General features: G+C 46.1%; 1 protein-coding gene across 1 annotated transcript in view; it reads left to right on the top strand.

The window, feature by feature from the left end:
- DNAH7 (dynein axonemal heavy chain 7) overlaps positions 1-19,206 on the top strand; it is a 482,851-nt gene that overhangs the window by 438,141 nt on the left and 25,504 nt on the right. Inside the window, exon 59 of the mRNA XM_088451023.1 lies at positions 7,557-7,709. Coding sequence (XP_088307149.1) covers positions 7,557-7,709 — 153 coding nt within the window. The remainder of the gene's footprint in view (positions 1-7,556; positions 7,710-19,206) is intronic.

Below are 19,206 nucleotides of genomic sequence, written 5' to 3'. Positions count from 1 at the left end.
AAACACGGTTTTAAAGGCTCCTCAACAGTTCAGATTTTAGAGATATCAATGATTGAGCACAGGTGACTTAATTAGTATCTCAGTCAATTTGATTTAACCACCTGTGCTCAACCATGGATATCTCTAATACCTGAACTGTTGGAGAACCTTGAGGACCGCGTTTGGGAACCTCTGATTTAGAGGTAGAAACATATAGGAACTCAGAATGGCCAAGGTCAGCATTTATATTGACAAAGTATTTAATATACACTTTAGTATGTGACTTAGGCCCTCATTCAGAGCCGCTCGCTAACAGCAGTACGCTCGTTGCGTTCCGATGTTGACTAACCGCGCATGCGTCGGTGAAACACTGCGCATGTGCGTACGGCAGATTGCGAGCTTATTTTGTCTCGTTCGTAAAATAGCGTACAGGAAGTGACATGTCCAATGTGATTGACAGAACAGGGCGTTTTGGGTGTTGACGGGGGTGGAGATGGAAAAACGCAGGCGTGGCGAGGCGTTTTTGGGGCGTACATACATTAGCAGATGCGAACGTAAAATGTGTTCGGACCGACTCATACGTCACTGGATGATCCTCTTTCCCTTCAAAATGCTCGCACAGCTTAGGGTCTGGATTACTCGACCACATTGGCGATGGCCTTCTCCTCCGTCCCGGCACTCCACGATGTTGCAGCGATTAATCGCGGGTGGTCAAAACAGCAATTAGTGTTGGATTGAAAACCGGCTTGGTATGTGTTTTGAAAGCAGTTTTTTGGGTTAGCACAAAAGCGTACGCAGGTGGAAATCATAGCTGCTAATGTCAGGATTACACAATCAATTTGCGTACATTTGTGGGGGTTTCTTTTGGCCTCAATTTGTTGGTTTGGGCCTATTGTAACAATAATGGCATCATGTTTTTTTTGTTTTTACCTTTTTCTTTTGGCCTGTTGAATTTGCATCGTTATGTAAAATTTTAAACGTTCCTTAAAGAGCCCTTTTTTTTATTTCATGTAAAATGTGGTTTTTGCCAGTTTTTGCCTTTTGGACCAGGATTAAATGTAACCCATTTTGACAATAATGTGAGAATACAATGTCAGATTTTTTATTAATTTTTATTGCTCAAACAAAAACTAAAATAAAGAACAGATTTTAGAAAAAGTTTTTTTGCAGGGTTCATTCCCAAAGTTACAATAATTGGGCCAACATAAAAGATTTATGAAACGTAAAACACAAAATTAAAAACAATTCACAAGAAAGGAGAGGGAAGTTTTGACCAGAAAGGAATATGAGCCAAGCACAGAAGGAGTGTGGGAAAAGTCGCCATTGCTGTCACCGTTTTTTCACCCGTTTGGCTGGGGGAGGGAGAGTGCCAGACCGGGTCCGGGATGTCATCGGGCTGGCCTGTCCAGAGGCAGATGTTGTGGCCTCTGGACTAGGCACAGGGCTAGGCACATTTGGAGGATTGGCTGATGTTGTGCCAGAGGTGGAGGATCCTGATGTTCCGGCAGGAAGGGAGGTCGGCTCCACCATGTGCTGGCGAACGAGCTGCTCCAGGGCAGTGGCGATGCGGATGTTGGCCCTGGTATTTTCCGCCAGGGCCTGACCAATGGTCACGTTGGCCGCAGCATTTTGCTCCAGGGCCTCAGCCACCCGTATCAGACTGGCGTCCATCCTCTGCAGAATCTCCGTATGGAAATCCGATTTGAAATTGAGTTCTGTGAGGAGGGCCACTGCCTGCGAGGGGGATTGCCCTGGACTGGCTTCTGCAGGGTCCTCAGCCGGATGTACTGGTTCCTCCCCTGCAGAGCCAGCAGAAATTCTGCGGCCAAGGCTCCCCTCTGGAGCAGACTCATCCGCCTGTGTCTCTGTTTGGAAAAATGAGAAAAGACTCACATTAGAATCTACATATTGGCACAATAACATTTCAGAGTTGGTGACATCACAAGATTTACCTGGGACAACATGAGGAGCCGCAAAGTCTGGCATGTCCGTATCCATGTTGGACACGCCAAACACCTCCACAGGCTGCACACACCCCTGTGCCAGCTCTTCTAAATCCGTCAACTCCAATGACACAGGGGTGGGACCCCTACCTGTCCCCCTTGCATGCCTAGCCCTGTCCGCCAGTTTTTGCTTTAGGCGATATTTGAAGTCGCCCCATCTGTGGGATAAAATTGGAACCATTATCCTTTTGTTTAAAATGGGGTTTGTTTATAGGGGGGGCAAGTGTTTACTTACCGCCGTTTGACATCCCGGGCTAGACGGACATAATCACCCACCCTATTGACAGCAACGGCTACCTCTTCCCACATTCTCCACTTCTGGCTTGTACTCATATTCCTGTCTGCCTGTGGCAGGATGTCCACACACTTCTGAATCAAAACCTCCATCTCCTTTCTTGTGAAGTGTGGCTGCCTTTTCTTTTTGGCAGCTTTGCCCGGAATACTGGGCCCAGCAGCCTCTTCCATGTCATCCTCCTCACCTATTTGTGTAAATATGCAGATTTCCCAACTTCACAACTTGCCCAATATTATGTTTCAAATTAATCATTGAGACAAAATGCATGAAAGACTTACCGCCTGACTGTTGTCCATTGTTTCCCTGGTCTGTAGCCATGTCTGAGCTCCAAACAAGAAATACACCAGAATTTAAATGGTGTTTCATGACGTATTTATACATGCGTCCTTATTTTGCGGCCGCATCATTGATTGTGCGTTCCTATGATCCCTCCTTAATTTTTGCGGGAAGCTAAACACTATTTATGGCTTGGTGTGTCTCGAGTCGAGGTGGCGTTTTTGGATTGTTGGAGGTTACCTTAGTTGGAGTTTCTTGTTTGCGGATTTAGGAGTTGGCGTTGTTTGGAGTTTATTTTGTTTGCTAGAGTTGCGTTTTTATTTTCCGGTCGTTTTTTTGGGGGATTTTTTTTTGGCCTCGTTTCTTGATTTGGTAAGTTTTGTGAAGTCTAACTTTGGTTCAATTTGTGTCTCCTTCTTTTTCTTATTTTTCTAAAGTTTTTTTTCCCTAATTTCATCTCTGTTAGGTTTTTTTTGATTTCGGCCCCAAAGACCTTTTGATCGGGAATCTTATATATTAGCTCTTGGTAAGTCCTTTTTTTTACTTGTATTTGCAAACTAATTAGCGCATTTTTCTCTGTTTGTATAGTGACTTGTATTTGCGAACTAATTACCGCATTTTTCTCTTTTTGTATAGTGACTTGTATTTGCAAACTAATTAGCGCATTTTTAAATGCTTATTCATCCTGTAAAATTGTTTGTGTTTTCCCTTTACATTTGACCCCAATTTGACGTACTGTGTGCAATGTCGTTTTGCTCGTTGGCCAAATGTGTGTTTCGCCTATTTTATGTTTTGTCTTGCACCAAATTTAAAAACATAAATGCACAGACTAAACAGATTTTTTTTAATATTGGGAATATTTTCAGTTTGGACGTATCATTACAATACCCCGGCATGTAAGCAGCAATGGATGGTATCATGAAGCTAAGTTGTTTTAATTTTATTTTGGGGTGGGTAAAAAGCCTTACATTCAAATCTTGCCATTTCAGGTTGATCTGGGGCGGATTGTTCTGGCCATGCTCCCGGAAGCCGACTAACCTCAATCTCGTCCCAGGCGTAGGCATCGTAGGCGTGCAAGGCCCCAGATATTTCGAACACGTGTCACCCTTTTTGGAATGACCGATGATGAGGTTTTAAGACGCTACCGTCTTCCTCCCAAAATCATCATAGACACTCTCTCATTAATAGAGAGTGATCTTGAGCGGCAAATTGACAGTCCAACAGCAATACCACCACTTACGCAATTTATGGCGGTGTTACATTTCTGTGCCTCAGGATCGTTTCAAACAACGGTGGGAATAGTGGCGGGCATCTCACAATCCTCCTTTTCCAGGATCCTGAGGGCAGTGATGGAGGCACTTTTCGAGCACCTCCATCATTTTATTAAAATGCCTTTGGATATGGGCGCCCTTAGTGTGGCCAAGGCCAAGGCTTCCCACACATCATAGGGGTTGTGGATGGTACTCACATACCACTTCAGCCTCCAGCACGGCTGGAGGCCATATTTCGCAACCGTAAACACTATCACTCCCTGAATGTAATGGTGGTATGTGATGCCTCCCTCCAGATCCTGTCCCTGAATGCAAAATTACCAGGAAGTGCACATGACTCCTTCGTCAGCCGGCAATCAGGGATATGGCACAAATTAACTAACCTACAAGTTGGTGATGCGTGGCTTCTGGGTAAGTGGAGACCTTTAGTACATAACAATGTTAAGCTTGATACACAGTGATCCTGATGTTGTCTATTCATTTTCACAGGAGACAGTGGCTACCCTTGCATGCCCTGGCTGCTCACTCCTTATTTGGCTCCCACACCAGGCCCACAAAGTGAGTTTAATACCGCACTTACAGCCACCAGGCAAGTGGTGGAGTGCTGTATCGGCCTTTTAAAAGGCCAATTCAGATGCCTCCACCGCTCTGGTGGGGAGCTCATGTATTTGCCGGATATGGTTTCGAAAATTGTGGTCCTGTGTGGGATGTTTCACAACATCGCCATAAGGAGTGGTGTCCCAATGCAGCCAGGCATCCTGCCTTACCTGAGGATGGCCCCCCCGAGGTTGGTCGGAAGTCAGTATGTGGGGGGGCGATGATGTGGTGGCCAGATATTTTAGGTAATTATTGACCAAACAACAGGGTTTATACCCAATGTGTTACGGTTTGTTTGCGTTCATCTTTTTTTAAATAAATTTTTGCCCCATCTTCTGTTTGTTTGAATAATCTTTGGCACTCCCACGATGACTACTTCCTGCTACCCTTCAAAAACCTTTATGTGGAAACTTGTGGAATATATTATGTCACCCATATTGCAACGTCATATTTGTTGAATCATGTGGGCATGGACCTTCGTCAACCAGTTCTTGATTTGTTGTGTGTTTGTTTCCTGTTTTTGGTATGTGGTGTATTTCTGATTATCACTGTGTGTTTTGTTTGTGAGTGACCACTTTGTTTTTTGATTTCTGTTGTGAATAAATATTTTGAGAGTGTAATTTGTTTCCTTTTTGGGCACGTTAGAAGCAAGTGTAACCAAACTCACAAACGTTACATTTGCCTAAGGGGTAGCCCAGTAATGAAGCAAGTTGAGCTAAAATGTAATATGTTTTCGGGGTACAAACCAACACACCAAGGAATCCTGTACAATCAGTTGGCTTCGTAAGGATCGGCCTAAGCAGCTTGCCCACCAAATAGGTACCTGTAAAATGTTGTAAACTATAATGTTGCCCACCCCAAAAAAGGAAAATGACATTGGTACTGGTAGGTGTTTCTTGTGCCTGTTTACCTTCAAAATACAACACACAATCTGTAGTGAGATTAATTGGCAATCCTTGCTTGAAGAGTCTACTTATGTCAGTGTAAAGAATCTTTGATTTACCAAAAACGCATGAGACAGAGCGTTAATTAAAACTGATTTATTTTTAAACAATTTGTAAAAAAAATAAAAAAAAAAAATAGGAAAACATGCACATGCAGATATGACTACAATGAATAAATAGGACAGACATGAAAACATGCACATGCAGATATGACTACAATGAATAAATAGGACAGACATGAAAACATGCACATGCAGATATGACTACAATGACTAAATAGGACAGACATGAAAACATGCACATGCAGATATGACTACAATGAATAAATAGGACAGTCATGAAAACATGCACATGCAGATATGACTACAATGAATAAATAGAACATACATGAAAACTTGCACACGCAGTTAGGGCCCACAAGATAAACATGAAAACCACAGTCCATAAAACTTACTTTCCGCGATCTGCATGCGAAAGCATGCCAGCAAGCGGGGCGTCCGCCGGTGCAGCGCTCCAGCTGGCCGATATGTTGGCGTGAGCCGAAGGAGCGCAGGCGGCGACGTACCTCCGCATATGCGGAACGCTTTCTGCGATTTGTGATGGGTGGAGGCTGCTTGGTGATCCGCCTGTCCATCACCTCCGTGAGCACCAGCAGCTCGCGCCTGGTGAATGCGGCGGCTCTCATGATGGCAATGGTGTATTTTTAAAAAATTAATTTTAATAAAGCACCAAAAAAAAATTTGATTGGCTAATGTATTTGGGAAATTAACAGGACCAATTCTATTGGTTAGTGTAGGTATGAGTCATGTGTTCGAAAGGGCCAGAAATCTCTTGAGAGTTATGATAGGCTTGATGCAGTGACATGCGTAAGCTAATTTAAATAAAGAAATGAAGCACAGAAAATTTGCGGGGATCCAAACAAATAGAACAATTGTTTAATTGGGGCTAACATGTATTTTGACCAATAAAAGCGAATGTTTAAGCCGTACGTATTCTGCGGGTAAACACAAACACGGACAAGATTAAAGTTTATTGCATTGTGTTGAAAAAAAAACAACAATTAAGCTAATTGATACATTGATTGCCATGATACGATTGATGGAGGTAGGCCGAAAAAACGAGCAGGTAATCGGAATCTGACAGTCCCACTTCCGGTTTGTACTTGTGCGTGCGTTCCCTTCAAGCCATTTCGGTGATGTACGCTCGCTATTTGGCACGCTCGTTAGTTAGAGGAGGGGTCTGTTGAGTTTGGGGCGGATTTTTAGCTGCGTACGAAAATACGAGCGAGTGCTTGAATTTAAATATTTTTTTATGTACGCCGAACGTACGTACGCCCACTTGCGTCCGGGTCTGAATCAGGGCCTTAATCTTCTAGTAATGGAGTCATAGGGGGGAATTCAATTGACCACGAAAGTTTTTTAGTGGCGAAAAACTGGTCTTTCTTGCATATTTTAACTTTTTTTTTAAATTTCTTTATTAGATCCTGTTTTTTTTTCCCCCCGAAAAATGATCGGTATTCGGGCAAATACACATAGAATCCGTGATAAGTTCATGGGCCTGTATGTTTTCGCTGCTGGCTTCCCGACAACAGGGTCCTATTATCCAGAATTTTTTTTCAGAGCCCGCTGAGGTCCTGAAAAAAAATCCCTGATAAGTGCTGCTGATGAACGCGCTTTGGGGCTAATTGGATAGCCCCGGGGGTACAATTAGCGTACGGTAAATCACTGTGGCTAATTGAATTCCCCCGGTAGTGTAAGCCATAGTAGTCAGATGTTGCAATTTCCAAATATAAAAATATTCTGTGTCTGAAAAGGCAAATGTCTCCTATATCTGTCAGCATTCTTTGGGTCTGCAAATGGGCCTTTGCATGTTGTAGTAGCAAAACCTTTTTGCAAACAATGTAATGATAAAGCTACATTATTTTTAAGTTTTTACTGAATAATTTCAGAGACATTTCTCTTCCCAATTTGTAGCCATGTAATAAATATGCTCCAATACATTTTCATTCTTCTAAGCACATATAACCTTGATGAAAGTGTATTTTCTGTTATAAAAGTGGAAAGATGAATATCAGGGAATTCCGTAGTAAAGGATGTTTTGGAAAACTTTACGTATGCTTCACGGAATTTGCCATAACAATGATGATGAATATAAACCTTTCAGAACTTGTGTTATGTTATCTATAAACCAGGGCTTGGTGGTTATGTCTGCCGACCTGGAAGAGGTTGTAATCAGCATTCTAAAAGGAAAGATTCCTGGTATGTGGATGAAGAAATCTTACCCAAGTCTGAAGCCTCTTGGCAGCTACGTGAATGATTTTCTCGCAAGGCTGAAATTTCTACAGGTAAGGGAATGAACCGTCCACATTGCTGTGTTACTGAAACATCAATGGATCTTTAATCACAGCAGTGTTTTAGCTGCATGAAGTCCCATGAGATCTATATTTTAATTATTTGTAGTAAAGCACTTAAAAGAGTTTTCTAAGGTTACAAACATCACAATGAGAACATCTTCACACTGTCTTTTGGGGCTTTGTGCTGTGTTGTGCATTAGGGTAAATTCAGCTGGGCGCCTCTTATGCTCCATTGTGTGCTGATCTTAGGGGAATTCCTCCATACTTCTCCAACCACTGTCCTCTGGTTTCAGTGATTATTTATTTTATATTTTTTACATAGAGAAAATCTCAATAGAGAAAAACTCAATAGAGAAAACCTATTAAACAAATAAAATATGTATTTTAAAAAACAACCCCGCCCCCCAAAAATAAAACTTAAAACAAAGAAGCTCTTTCAGAATCAGGGCGGCTTTGTTTTTTAATTTATTTGGAGCCGGCCTCCTGGCCGCTCGCTAAGTTGTGGGTGACCACCCACAGCTTTTGCGAGCGGCCAGGTGATGGTTGCGGCCATCGGGCTTGCGACGAGACCCTTGTGGTAGGGTCTTGTCTGCTGCAAGTCCCAGTGAGCTCACTACTGACATCTTTGGTGATGTCAGTAGGGCCGCCCTCAAACGTCAGGCGTTCCTTCAGGAACACCTCCGTTTGGCCTGCCACCCCCCCCCTGACCCACCTACCAAATGGGGCGAGCTGACGATCAACATCGACAGCCACCCTGTTTGGATGTGAGCGCCGGAGCGAGTGATTTCTCACTCGCTCCGGGGCTCGCACTCGTGCGCGCACTGCCCGGCCATCGACCCGCTTGCGAGCGCTAAGCGAGTGGGTCTGAATCAGGCCCAAAGTCCATTCTGCAAGGTTCTCATGCAGCTATTCAGAGTGAAGCCTTCTTTGTGACAATAGTGTTGTGTCAGCTGCCATGTGATAGAGGTCACTAAACAAAATTACTGTAGTCCTGGGATGTCGTTTAAATCCCAGCTCCATAATCCTTACCAAATCCTAACTGTGGTAAATCTCATGTGACTGCTTGAAAGCATTGAAGATCTGTGTAGGTGATTATCCTGGGACACTGATGAGAAGCTACAATTTCTTCTCCGTGCAGGTGTGATTGTCCCAGACTTTCTCCTTCTATATAGTGGGGGCAGCACTTCCTGCTGACCAGATTATGGAGTGCTTCAATTTCACATAAAAACCACATGCAGGCTTCATACTGGCTTCTTTTGTGCTGAATGAATAATAACTAAAAATAATATTTTGTGGGTTATTTGTCACAAGACAAGAATTGTACATTACGTTTTATTAGTATGTCCTGATATGTAAAAACACAAATTTGACTTTTGAAATTTTCAAATGACTGTAGCCAGTGGTGTAAGTTCATCCCAAATGCCCGGAGGCACGTTATAATTTGGTGCCCCCCGTCACAGCCGCTAACACTGTAATATAGCGTTTTGCATGCAGATACACCCACAGTTGAACACAGAATATAAAAAAGCCACTGATCATTTTATTCAGCAGAAGCTGCTGTGCACCCTATTCACATCACTGTGCTAGTAAGATGCATTAGAAGGGAAAATTCACATGAAAAGATGCTCGGTGCTACTGAGTCACTCTGCGCTCCTGCGTTATGCATCACACGGAGAGTAGATGTATGTGGACACATCTGTATGCATTAGTCACAGATAAGATAGTGGACCTGATTCAGACCGCTCGTTAGGATGTGAACTCTCGTAGCTGTCCAATATTTGCAATCTGCGCATGCGTATGCATTGCAATGCGCGTGCGCAAACCACTGCGAAAGATCGGGAAGCGTTCGCTCGCCCAGCATAGACAGCCCAGCTGAATGAGTGACAGGAGAGGCTGTTTGTAGGTGGTAACAGGGGCTGGCCTCTAGAAACAGGGGAGTGGAGATGCGAACGAAGGCGTATCTGAGTGTCTTAATGCTGTTTCAGAGGTGTGCATAATTAAGAGGCAGCGTCATAGTACACGTCACTTGGTTGTATTTCACACTGAAGTAAAAGCAGTGTTTGCGGCAGGGTATAGTCAACCTCAAGCGCTGCGACAGCATCCGATGGTGCTCAATGTACCAGTGGTTTCATGCACTTCCAGGAGATGACATGTGCAAGTGGGCATCTTATGAATGGCTGGTGGGCGTCTGCATACACAAAGTGATTGCACGCCAAGACATAGCGGGCGAACTAATGCCTTGCTGGGCATGCGCTGGATTTGCATACGCAGGGTGCGAGCGAATACATCTAGCGAGCAGGTCTGAATGAACTCCAGTGACCTGTATGGTGCAATTAGCATGAGGCTCAGAGTCCTGATGGACACGAAAGCCACCTGATGTGCCCAGAGTCTATATGTCCGGCGCTGGCCGCGCACAGCTCAGTGCGCTACCGGGCGGAGAGGAGGGGGCCCGTGTCGGAGACTACACACGGCCCCCTCCTCTCTAGTAATGCCCCTGGTTATAAGGCACAATGATCCCTATAGCTATGTGCATTTTCATATAAGGTTTCCTGTGGCCAATTACATGGAACTCCTTGTAATTAGGGGTGTGCACCGGCCACTTTTCGTGTTTTGTGTTTTGTGTTTTGGATCTGGATCTTTCTTCGTGTTTTGGATCTGGATTGGTTTTGCCAAAACCACCCTTCCGTGTTTTGGGTTCTGGGTTTTGTGTTTTGGATCTGTATTTTTTTTTTAAAAAGCATAAAAACAGCTAAAATCACAGAATTTGTTGGTTTCTCTGCTCCTATGCTATTATTAACCTCAATAACCTTAATTTCCACTCATTTCCAGTCTATTCTGAACACCTCACACCTCACAATAGTGTTTTCATGTCCAAAAGGTTGCACCGAGGTAGCTGGATGACTATGCTAAGCGACACGAGTGGGCGGCACAAACACGTGACCCATCTAGGAGTGACACTGCAGTGGCAGACAGGATGGCAGTTAGAAAAACTAGGCCCCAAACTGTACATAATGCAAAGAAAAAAAAGAAGTGCAAGATGGAATTGTCCTTGGGCCCTCCCACCCACCCTTATGTTGTATAAACAGGACATGCACACTTTAACAAATCAATCATTTCAGCGCCAGGGTCTGCCACACAACTGTGGCTGAAATGATTGGTTCGTTTGGGCCCGCACAAAACAAGCTGGCAATTAATGTGTCCCTGCACAAACTGGCTCTACGGAGGCAAGATGTCATCCTCATCCTCCTCATCCACCGATTCCTCACCCTCTTCAGTGTGTACATCCTCATCCTCACAAAGTATTAACTCGTCCCCACTTGAATCCACCACCACAGGTCCCTCTGTACCTTCTGGAGGCTGGTCTCCCTGGAAGAGCTGATAATTCATTTTGATGAACATCATCTTCTCCACATTCTGTGGAAGCAACCTCCTACGCCTTTCGCTGACAAGGTTCCCGGCTGCACTAAACACTCTTTCGGAGTACACACTGGAGGGGGGGCAATTCAGGTAAAATAGAGCCAGCTTGTACAGGGGCCTCCAAATTGCCTCTTTTTCCTGCCAGTACAGGTATGGACTGTCTGACATGCCTACTTGGATGCTGTCACCGATGTAATCCTCCACCATTCTGTCAATGGTGACAGTATCATATGCAGTGACAGTAGACATGTCAGAAATTGTTGCCAGGTCCTTCAGTCCGGACCAGATGTCCAAACTTGGTCCTGCCTGCCCTGCATCACCGCCAGCGGGTTGCTTAGGATACCTAAGTTTTTTCCTGGCAGCCCCAGTTGCGGGAGAAAATGAAGAAGGAGCCGTTGACGTGTCACGTTCCGCTTCAGCTGACAGTGTGTTCACCAGCAGGTCTTTGCACCTCTGCAGGCTTGTGTCGGCCGGAAAGAGAGACACCACATAGGCTTTAAACCTAGGATCAAGCACGGTGGCCAAAATGTAGTGGTCTGATTTCAACAGATTGACCACCCTGGAATCCTGGCAAAGCGAATGAAGGGCTTCATCCACAAGTCCCACATGCCGAGCGGAATCGCTCCGTCTTAGCTCCTCCTTCACTTTCTCCAGCTGCTTCTGCAAAAGCCTGATGAGGGGAATGACCTGACTCAAGCTGGCTGTGTCTGAACTGACTTCACGTGTGGCAAGTTCGAAGGGCTGGAGAACCTTGCACAACACGGAAATCATTCTCCACTGCGCTTGAGTCAGGTGCATACCCCCTCCTTTGCCTATGTCATAGGTGGATGTATAGGCTTGTATGGCCTTTTGCTGCTCCTCCATCCTCTGAAGCATATAGAGGGTTGAGTTCCACCGCGTCACAACCTCTTGCTTCAGGTGATGGCGGGGCAGGTTCTAGAGTGTTTGCTGGCGCTCCAGTCTTCGGCACGCAGTCGCTGAATGGCGAAAGTGGCCAGAAATTTTTCGGGCCACCCAAAGCGTCTCCTGCACGCCCCTGTCGCTTTTCAGAAAATTCTGCACCACCAAGTTTATTGTGTGAGCAAAACATGGGACGTGCTGGAATTTGCCCAGATGTAATGCCCGCACAATATTGGTGGCGTTGTCAGATATCACAAATCCCCAGGAGAGTCTAAGTGGGGTAAGCCACTGGGCGATGATTTCCCTCAGTTTCTCTAAGAGGTTGTCGGCGGTGTGCCTCTTACTGAAACCGGTGATACACAGCGTAGCCTGCCTTGTAACGAGCTGGCGTTTCTGAGATGCTGCTACTGGTGACGCTGCTGCTGTTGCTGCGTAAGGTGATACATCTACCCAGTGGGCTGTCACAGTCATATAGTCCTTAGTCTGCCCTGTTCCACTTGTCCACATGTCCGTGGTTAAGTGGACATTGTGTACAACGGCATTTTTCAGGACACTGAGGACACTTTTTCTGACGTTTCTGTACAGTCTCGGTATCGCCTGCCTAGTGAAGTGGAATCTAGACGGGATTTGGAACCGGGGACACACTACCTCCATCAATTGTCTAAATCCCACTGCACTAATGGCGGATACCGGACGCACGTCTAACACCAACATAGCAGTCAAGGCCTCAGTTATACGTTTTGCTTCAGGATGACTGCTGTCGTACTTCATCCTCCTCGCTAAGGACTGTTGGAGGGTCAATTGTTTAGTAAAAGTAGTGGTGTACCTACTTCCTCTCTGGGATGATGAACGACTCCCAGCAGCAGCAACAGCAGCAGCGGCAGCAGTAGGCGTAGCAATGCAGGATCCTCCAGAGGAATCCCGGATAGGAGAGTCAGTCATGCCAGTGACATGGCCTGCAGGACTACTTCCGATCCTGACTAAGGAGGAAATTGACGAGGAGGGAGTTGACGGTGTGGTTTGCAGGCGCTTGGATACAACAGGACAACGGGATTTAGGTGTCCCTGGACTGCTTACGGTCTTAGCCAAAGTTTCTGAACTTGACAGTAACTTTTTATGAACGCGCTGCAGGTGCCGTATAAGGGAGGATGTTCCTAGGTGGTTGACGTCCCTACCCCTACTTATTTCACCTTTACATATGGTACATATGGCAAGACAGTTGTTGTCCGGATTTGGATAGAAATATTGCCAGACCAAAGAGGTGGAATGTTTGGTCTTCTGCCCAGGCATGACCGTGATGGGCTTTTTCATCCCACGGACAACAACTGTCTCCCCCGGAGCCTGATTTAAACAAACCACATCACCATCAGAATCCTCCTCGCCAACTTCCTCCTCAGCGCCAGCTACACCAGTATCCTCATCCTGTTGTACTTCAACAGTGACATCTTCAATTTGCATATCAGCAAGTGGACTGTGGGTGCTCCTTTCAGCACTTGCAGGGGGCGTGCAAATGGTGGAAAGAGCCACCTCTTCCCGTCCAGTGCTGGGAAGGTCAGGCATCGCAACCACCACCACACTTGGACTCTCCTTGGGGATTTGTGATATCTTCTTAGAAAGCACAGTTCTTCGCTGTGCTTTTGCCAGCTTAACTCTTTTGATTTTTTTAGTGGGAGGAGGGCTTCCATCGTCATGTGAAGCTGAACCACTAGTCATGAACATACTAGGGATCGACCTTAGCCATTCCTTGCCACTCCGTGTCGTAAATGGCATATTGGCAAGTTTACGTTTCTCTTCAGCTGATTTAAATGTCTTTTTCAAGGTCATTTTCCTGAACTTTGCCATTTGGGATTGTATGTGCCCTCTACTATGACATTGGGCATCGGCCTTGGCAGACGACGTTGATAGCATGTTATCGTCTATGTCATGACTAGTGGCAGCAGCTTCAGCACTAGGAGGAAGTGGTTCTTGATCTTTCTCTATTTTATTTTTATCGGAGAAAGTTTGGTCCTCCATTTATGTTATATCGATTTGATATATACGTGCGGCTAAACACAGAAAATAAATTTTTTTTTGGTTTGGACTGGAGTGTACTTTGGGGGTTACAGCACCCTTTAACGGTCAAGCCAGCCGGCCCTTATGACACAGGCGCACTCTTGGCACTACTTTGTTGATGCACGTGCGGCTACTGCGCACACAATTCACAAACACAGAAAATAATTTTTTTTTTGGTTTGGACTGGAGTGTACTTTGGGGGTTACAGCACCCTTTAATTGTCAAGCCAGCCGGCCCTTTACTTATGACACAGGCGCACGCTTGGCACTACTTTGTTGATGCACGTGCGGCTACTGCGCACACAATTCACAAACACAGAAAATAATTTTTTTTTGGTTTGGACTGGAGTGTACTTTCGGGGGTTACAGCACCCTTAACGGTCAAGCCAGCCAGCCCTTTACTTATGACACAGGCGCACGCTTGGCACTACTTTGTTGATGCACGTGCGGCTACTGCGCACACAATTCACAAACACAGAAAATAATTTTTTTTTGGTTTGGACTGGAGTGTACTTTCGGGGGTTACAGCACCCTTTAACGGTCAAGCCAGCCGGCCCTTTACTTATGACACAGGCGCACGCTTGGCACTACTTTGTTGATGCACGTGCGGCTACTGCGCACACAATTCACAAACACAGAAAATAATTTTTTTTTTGGTTTGGACTGGAGTGTACTCTCGGTGGTTACAGCACCCTTAACGGTCAAGCCAGCCGGCCCTTTACTTATGACACAGGCGCACGCTTGGCACTACTTTGTTGATGCACGTGCGGCTACTGCGCACACAATTCACAAACACAGAAAATAATTTTTTTTTTGGTTTGGACTGGAGTGTACTTTCGGGGGTTACAGCACCCTTAACAGTCAAGCCAGCCAGCCCTTTACTTATGACACAGGCGCACGCTTGGCACTACTTTGTTGATGCACGTGCGGCTACTGCGCACACAATTCACAAACACAGAAAATAATTTTTTTTTGGTTTGGACTGGAGTGTACTTTCGGGGGTTACAGCACCCTTTAACGGTCAAGCCAGCCGGCCCTTTACTTATGACACAGGCGCACGCTTGGCACTACTTTGTTGATGCACGTGCGGCTACTGCGCACACAATTCACAAACACAGAAAATTATTTTTTTTTTGGTTTGGACTGGAGTGTACTCTCGGGGGTTACAGCACCCTTAACGGTCAAGCCAGCCGGCCCTTTACTTATGACACAGGCGCACGCTTGGCACTACTTTGTTGATGCACGTGCGGCTACTGCGCACACAATTCACAAACACAGAAAATAATTTTTTTTTTGGTTTGGACTGGAGTGTACTTTCGGGGGTTACAGCACCCTTAACGGTCAAGCCAGCCAGCCCTTTACTTATGACACAGGCGCACGCTTGGCACTACTTTGTTGATGCACGTGCGGCTACTGCGCACACAATTCACAAACACAGAAAATAATTTTTTTTTGGTTTGGACTGGAGTGTACTTTCGGGGGTTACAGCACCCTTTAACGGTCAAGCCAGCCGGCCCTTTACTTATGACACAGGCGCACGCTTGGCACTACTTTGTTGATGCACGTGCGGCTACTGCGCACACAATTCACAAACACAGAAAATAATTTTTTTTTTGGTTTGGACTGGAGTGTACTCTCGGGGGTTACAGCACCCTTAACGGTCAAGCCAGCCGGCCCTTTACTTATGACACAGGCGCACGCTTGGCACTACTTTGTTGATGCACGTGCGGCTACTGCGCACACAATTCACAAACACAGAAAATAATTTTTTTTTGGTTTGGACTGGAGTGTACTTTCGGGGGTTAGAGCACACTTTAACGGACAAGCCAGCCGGCCTTTTACTTATGGGACACAGGCGCACGCTTGGTACTACTTTGTTGATGCACGTGCGGCTACTGCGCACACAATTCACAAACACAGAAAATAATTTTTTTTTGGTTTGGACTGGAGTGTACTTTCGGGGGTTACAGCACCCTTTAACGGTCAAGCCAGCCGGCCCTTTACTTATGACACAGGCGCACGCTTGGCACTACTTTGTTGATGCACGTGCGGCTACTGCGCACACAATTCACAAACACAGAAAATAATTTTTTTTTTGGTTTGGACTGGAGTGTACTCTCGGGGGTTACAGCACCCTTAACGGTCAAGCCAGCCGGCCCTTTACTTATGACACAGGCGCACGCTTGGCACTACTTTGTTGATGCACGTGCGGCTACTGCGCACACAATTCACAAACACAGAAAATAATTTTTTTTTGGTTTGGACTGGAGTGTACTTTCGGGGGTTACAGCACCCTTTAACGGTCAAGCCAGCCGGCCCTTTACTTATGACACAGGCGCACGCTTGGCACTACTTTGTTGATGCACGTGCGGCTACTGCGCACACAATTCACAAACACAGAAAATAATTTTTTTTTTGGTTTGGACTGGAGTGTACTTTCGGGGGTTACAGCACCCTTAACGGTCAAGCCAGCCGGCCCTTTACTTATGACACAGGCGCACGCTTGGCACTACTTTGTTGATGCACGTGCGGCTACTGCGCACACAATTCACAAACACAGAAAATAATTTTTTTTTTGGTTTGGACTGGAGTGTACTTTCGGGGGTTACAGCACCCTTTAACGGACAAGCCAGCCGGCCTTTTACTTATGGGACACAGGCGCACGCTTGGCACTACTTTGTTGATGCACGTGCGGCTACTGCGCACACAATTCACAAACACAGAAAATAATTTTTTTTTTGGTTTGGACTGGAGTGTACTTTCGGGGGTTACAGCACCCTTTAACGGTCAAGCCAGCCGGCCCTTTACTTATGACACAGGCGCACGCTTGGCACTACTTTGTTGATGCACGTGCGGCTACTGCGCACACAATTCACAAACACAGAAAATATTTTTTTTTTGGTTTGGACTGGAGTGTACTTTCGGGGGTTACAGCACCCTTTAACGGTCAAGCCAGCCGGCCCTTTACTTATGACACAGGCGCACGCTTGGCACTACTTTGTTGATGCACGTGCGGCTACTGCGCACACAATTCACAAACACAGAAAATATATTATTTTTTTAGCACTTGGGGGGAGCACCCCTGATGGACAGAGCACCCCCTGGACAACACTACAGCACCCCTTTAGGACTGGGACACTGCACAGGACTTTGGAGTGGACACAGCCCCTATGGAGAACTGACTGCACAACACAGTCCAGCCAGCCCCTATGGACTTTGAAGTAGTGGACACAGCCCCTATTAACAACAGCAGCACAGCACAACACAGCCAGCCCCTATGGACTTTGAAGTAGTGGACAACAGCAGCACTACACTACACTACACAGCACTAACTCCCACCCTCCCTCTTCACTGTCCACAGCCGAGTGAGAAAATGGCGCCGACGCGGGTACCTTTATATAGGATCCAAAACCCGCGAGACTCGGAAGGCGGGATGATGACGTTTTGCCTCGATGTCAGATCCGAGTCAGGCGGGAAAAGTCGAGCCTGACTCGGATCGGACTCGGATCGGGGGGGCTCGGGGGGGTTCGGATTTCAGAAATCCGAACCCGCTCACCCCTACTTGTAATACACAATACATGAGCAAGACCTGAAAAGTATCAATGTATTTTCATGAATACGTAGATCTTACTAACTGCTTTGGGGCTAATTTACATTTGGACGCAAGTCCGTTTTATGGCACGCCTCTCAGATGTAGCTGTACACGCCCACTTTACCGCCGTGCTCATAGGTGCTGTTTCTCAATCTCCCTGGAATGCTTTTTCAAAAGAGCCAAGTATGCATTAAATTTCTAACACTGGCACAACACATACTTTCCTTTGTCAGTATACTTGTTACATTGCATTTTTCTTGCTGAAGTAAATGCCTTGATTTCAAGGTAAACTCCTTAAAGTCATTGGAGTTGCCTCCAATGAGCTCCCATATTGAGGTGAAGCTGCTAGTTCACTACATATGTGGAAGCAGAGGCGTCACTAGGGATGGTGTCACCCGTAGCTGTAACTCATGGTATCACCCCCCCCCCCCCTGCCCCCGTAGCACTGCAAGGGGGGGGGGGATTGTTTGTTTAGCCCCTCACACCCCCCCTGTACACAGCCTTGGTCAAATATATATATTTTTTTCTCTGAAATAATACTGGATTAATATTGAAATTAACTATTTGTTTGTTACAAAAAATGTTAATTTCAATACAGTCCATTGCTACTTCAGAAAGAAATAATAATATTCCGTTAAAAGACAGACAGTAAGGAATATTTATATACCTAGTAATATAGTATGTAGTTACAGACTTGTGTATTTACCAATTACCATATATACTGTATATAGAGTAATTGGTAAATAAACAAGTAACTAAATACATACTCTATTACTACTAACATTCAATGCACACTGACAGCTGAGCCAGCATGGAACCTGTCCTAACCTTGCCTGCACTGGTGGTGTCCGGGTGTGCACTTAAATAAATAGTCCCGTCCTCTTCTCTCTTGGCAGCGCTCACAGACGGTCACGATCCCCTCCTACTTCAACCTCCCAGAAACACCAGCGGAGCTGGCGTGCCGCGTGCATGATTATGTCACCTAGGCCTGACGTCACCGCGGCCAGCGTCTAGAACCGCATAGAGATAGATCCCCGGAGGCAGCGGGCAGGGCTATCCAGCTTATGGAGTCGGCGGGGGTGCGGTAGCGATTGCAGCCGCGGCACTTGGTGCCGCAGAAGGTGGGTGCACTGCTGACGTGTCTGTGGATGGGGTGCGGCCCGCGGGTGTGAGTGCAGCTTTTTTTGGCGTCACCCCCCTGAAGGGTGACACCCAGTGCGGGCTGCCCCCCCCCCGCACCCTCCTTGTGACGCCACTGTGTGGAAGGGATGTAGGTAAGGTATGAGACTGGCAGCCGCATGGCCTCCGGTCTCAATCCCGACAGCGGAATCCCGGCAAGGGATTTAACATAGGCATCAAAATACCGACACCTATGTTAATCCCGACGCTGAAACGCCGAGGACGCCAGCCCGAACTAAGGTAAGTCCGGGGTGCCCTTAGCGTTAGTCACGTGGAGTAGGGTTAGGATTAGGGGTTCTAGCAGGGTTAGAGTTAGGTTTGGGGGGCAGATTAGATTTAGGCACCCCTA

This window comes from Taudactylus pleione, unplaced genomic scaffold, assembly GCF_031769625.1.
Source record: "Taudactylus pleione unplaced genomic scaffold, aTauple2 ptg000536l, whole genome shotgun sequence".
In the NCBI taxonomy this organism is placed as follows: domain Eukaryota; kingdom Metazoa; phylum Chordata; class Amphibia; order Anura; family Myobatrachidae; genus Taudactylus; species Taudactylus pleione.
This window is presented reverse-complemented; position numbering and strand designations above follow the sequence as displayed.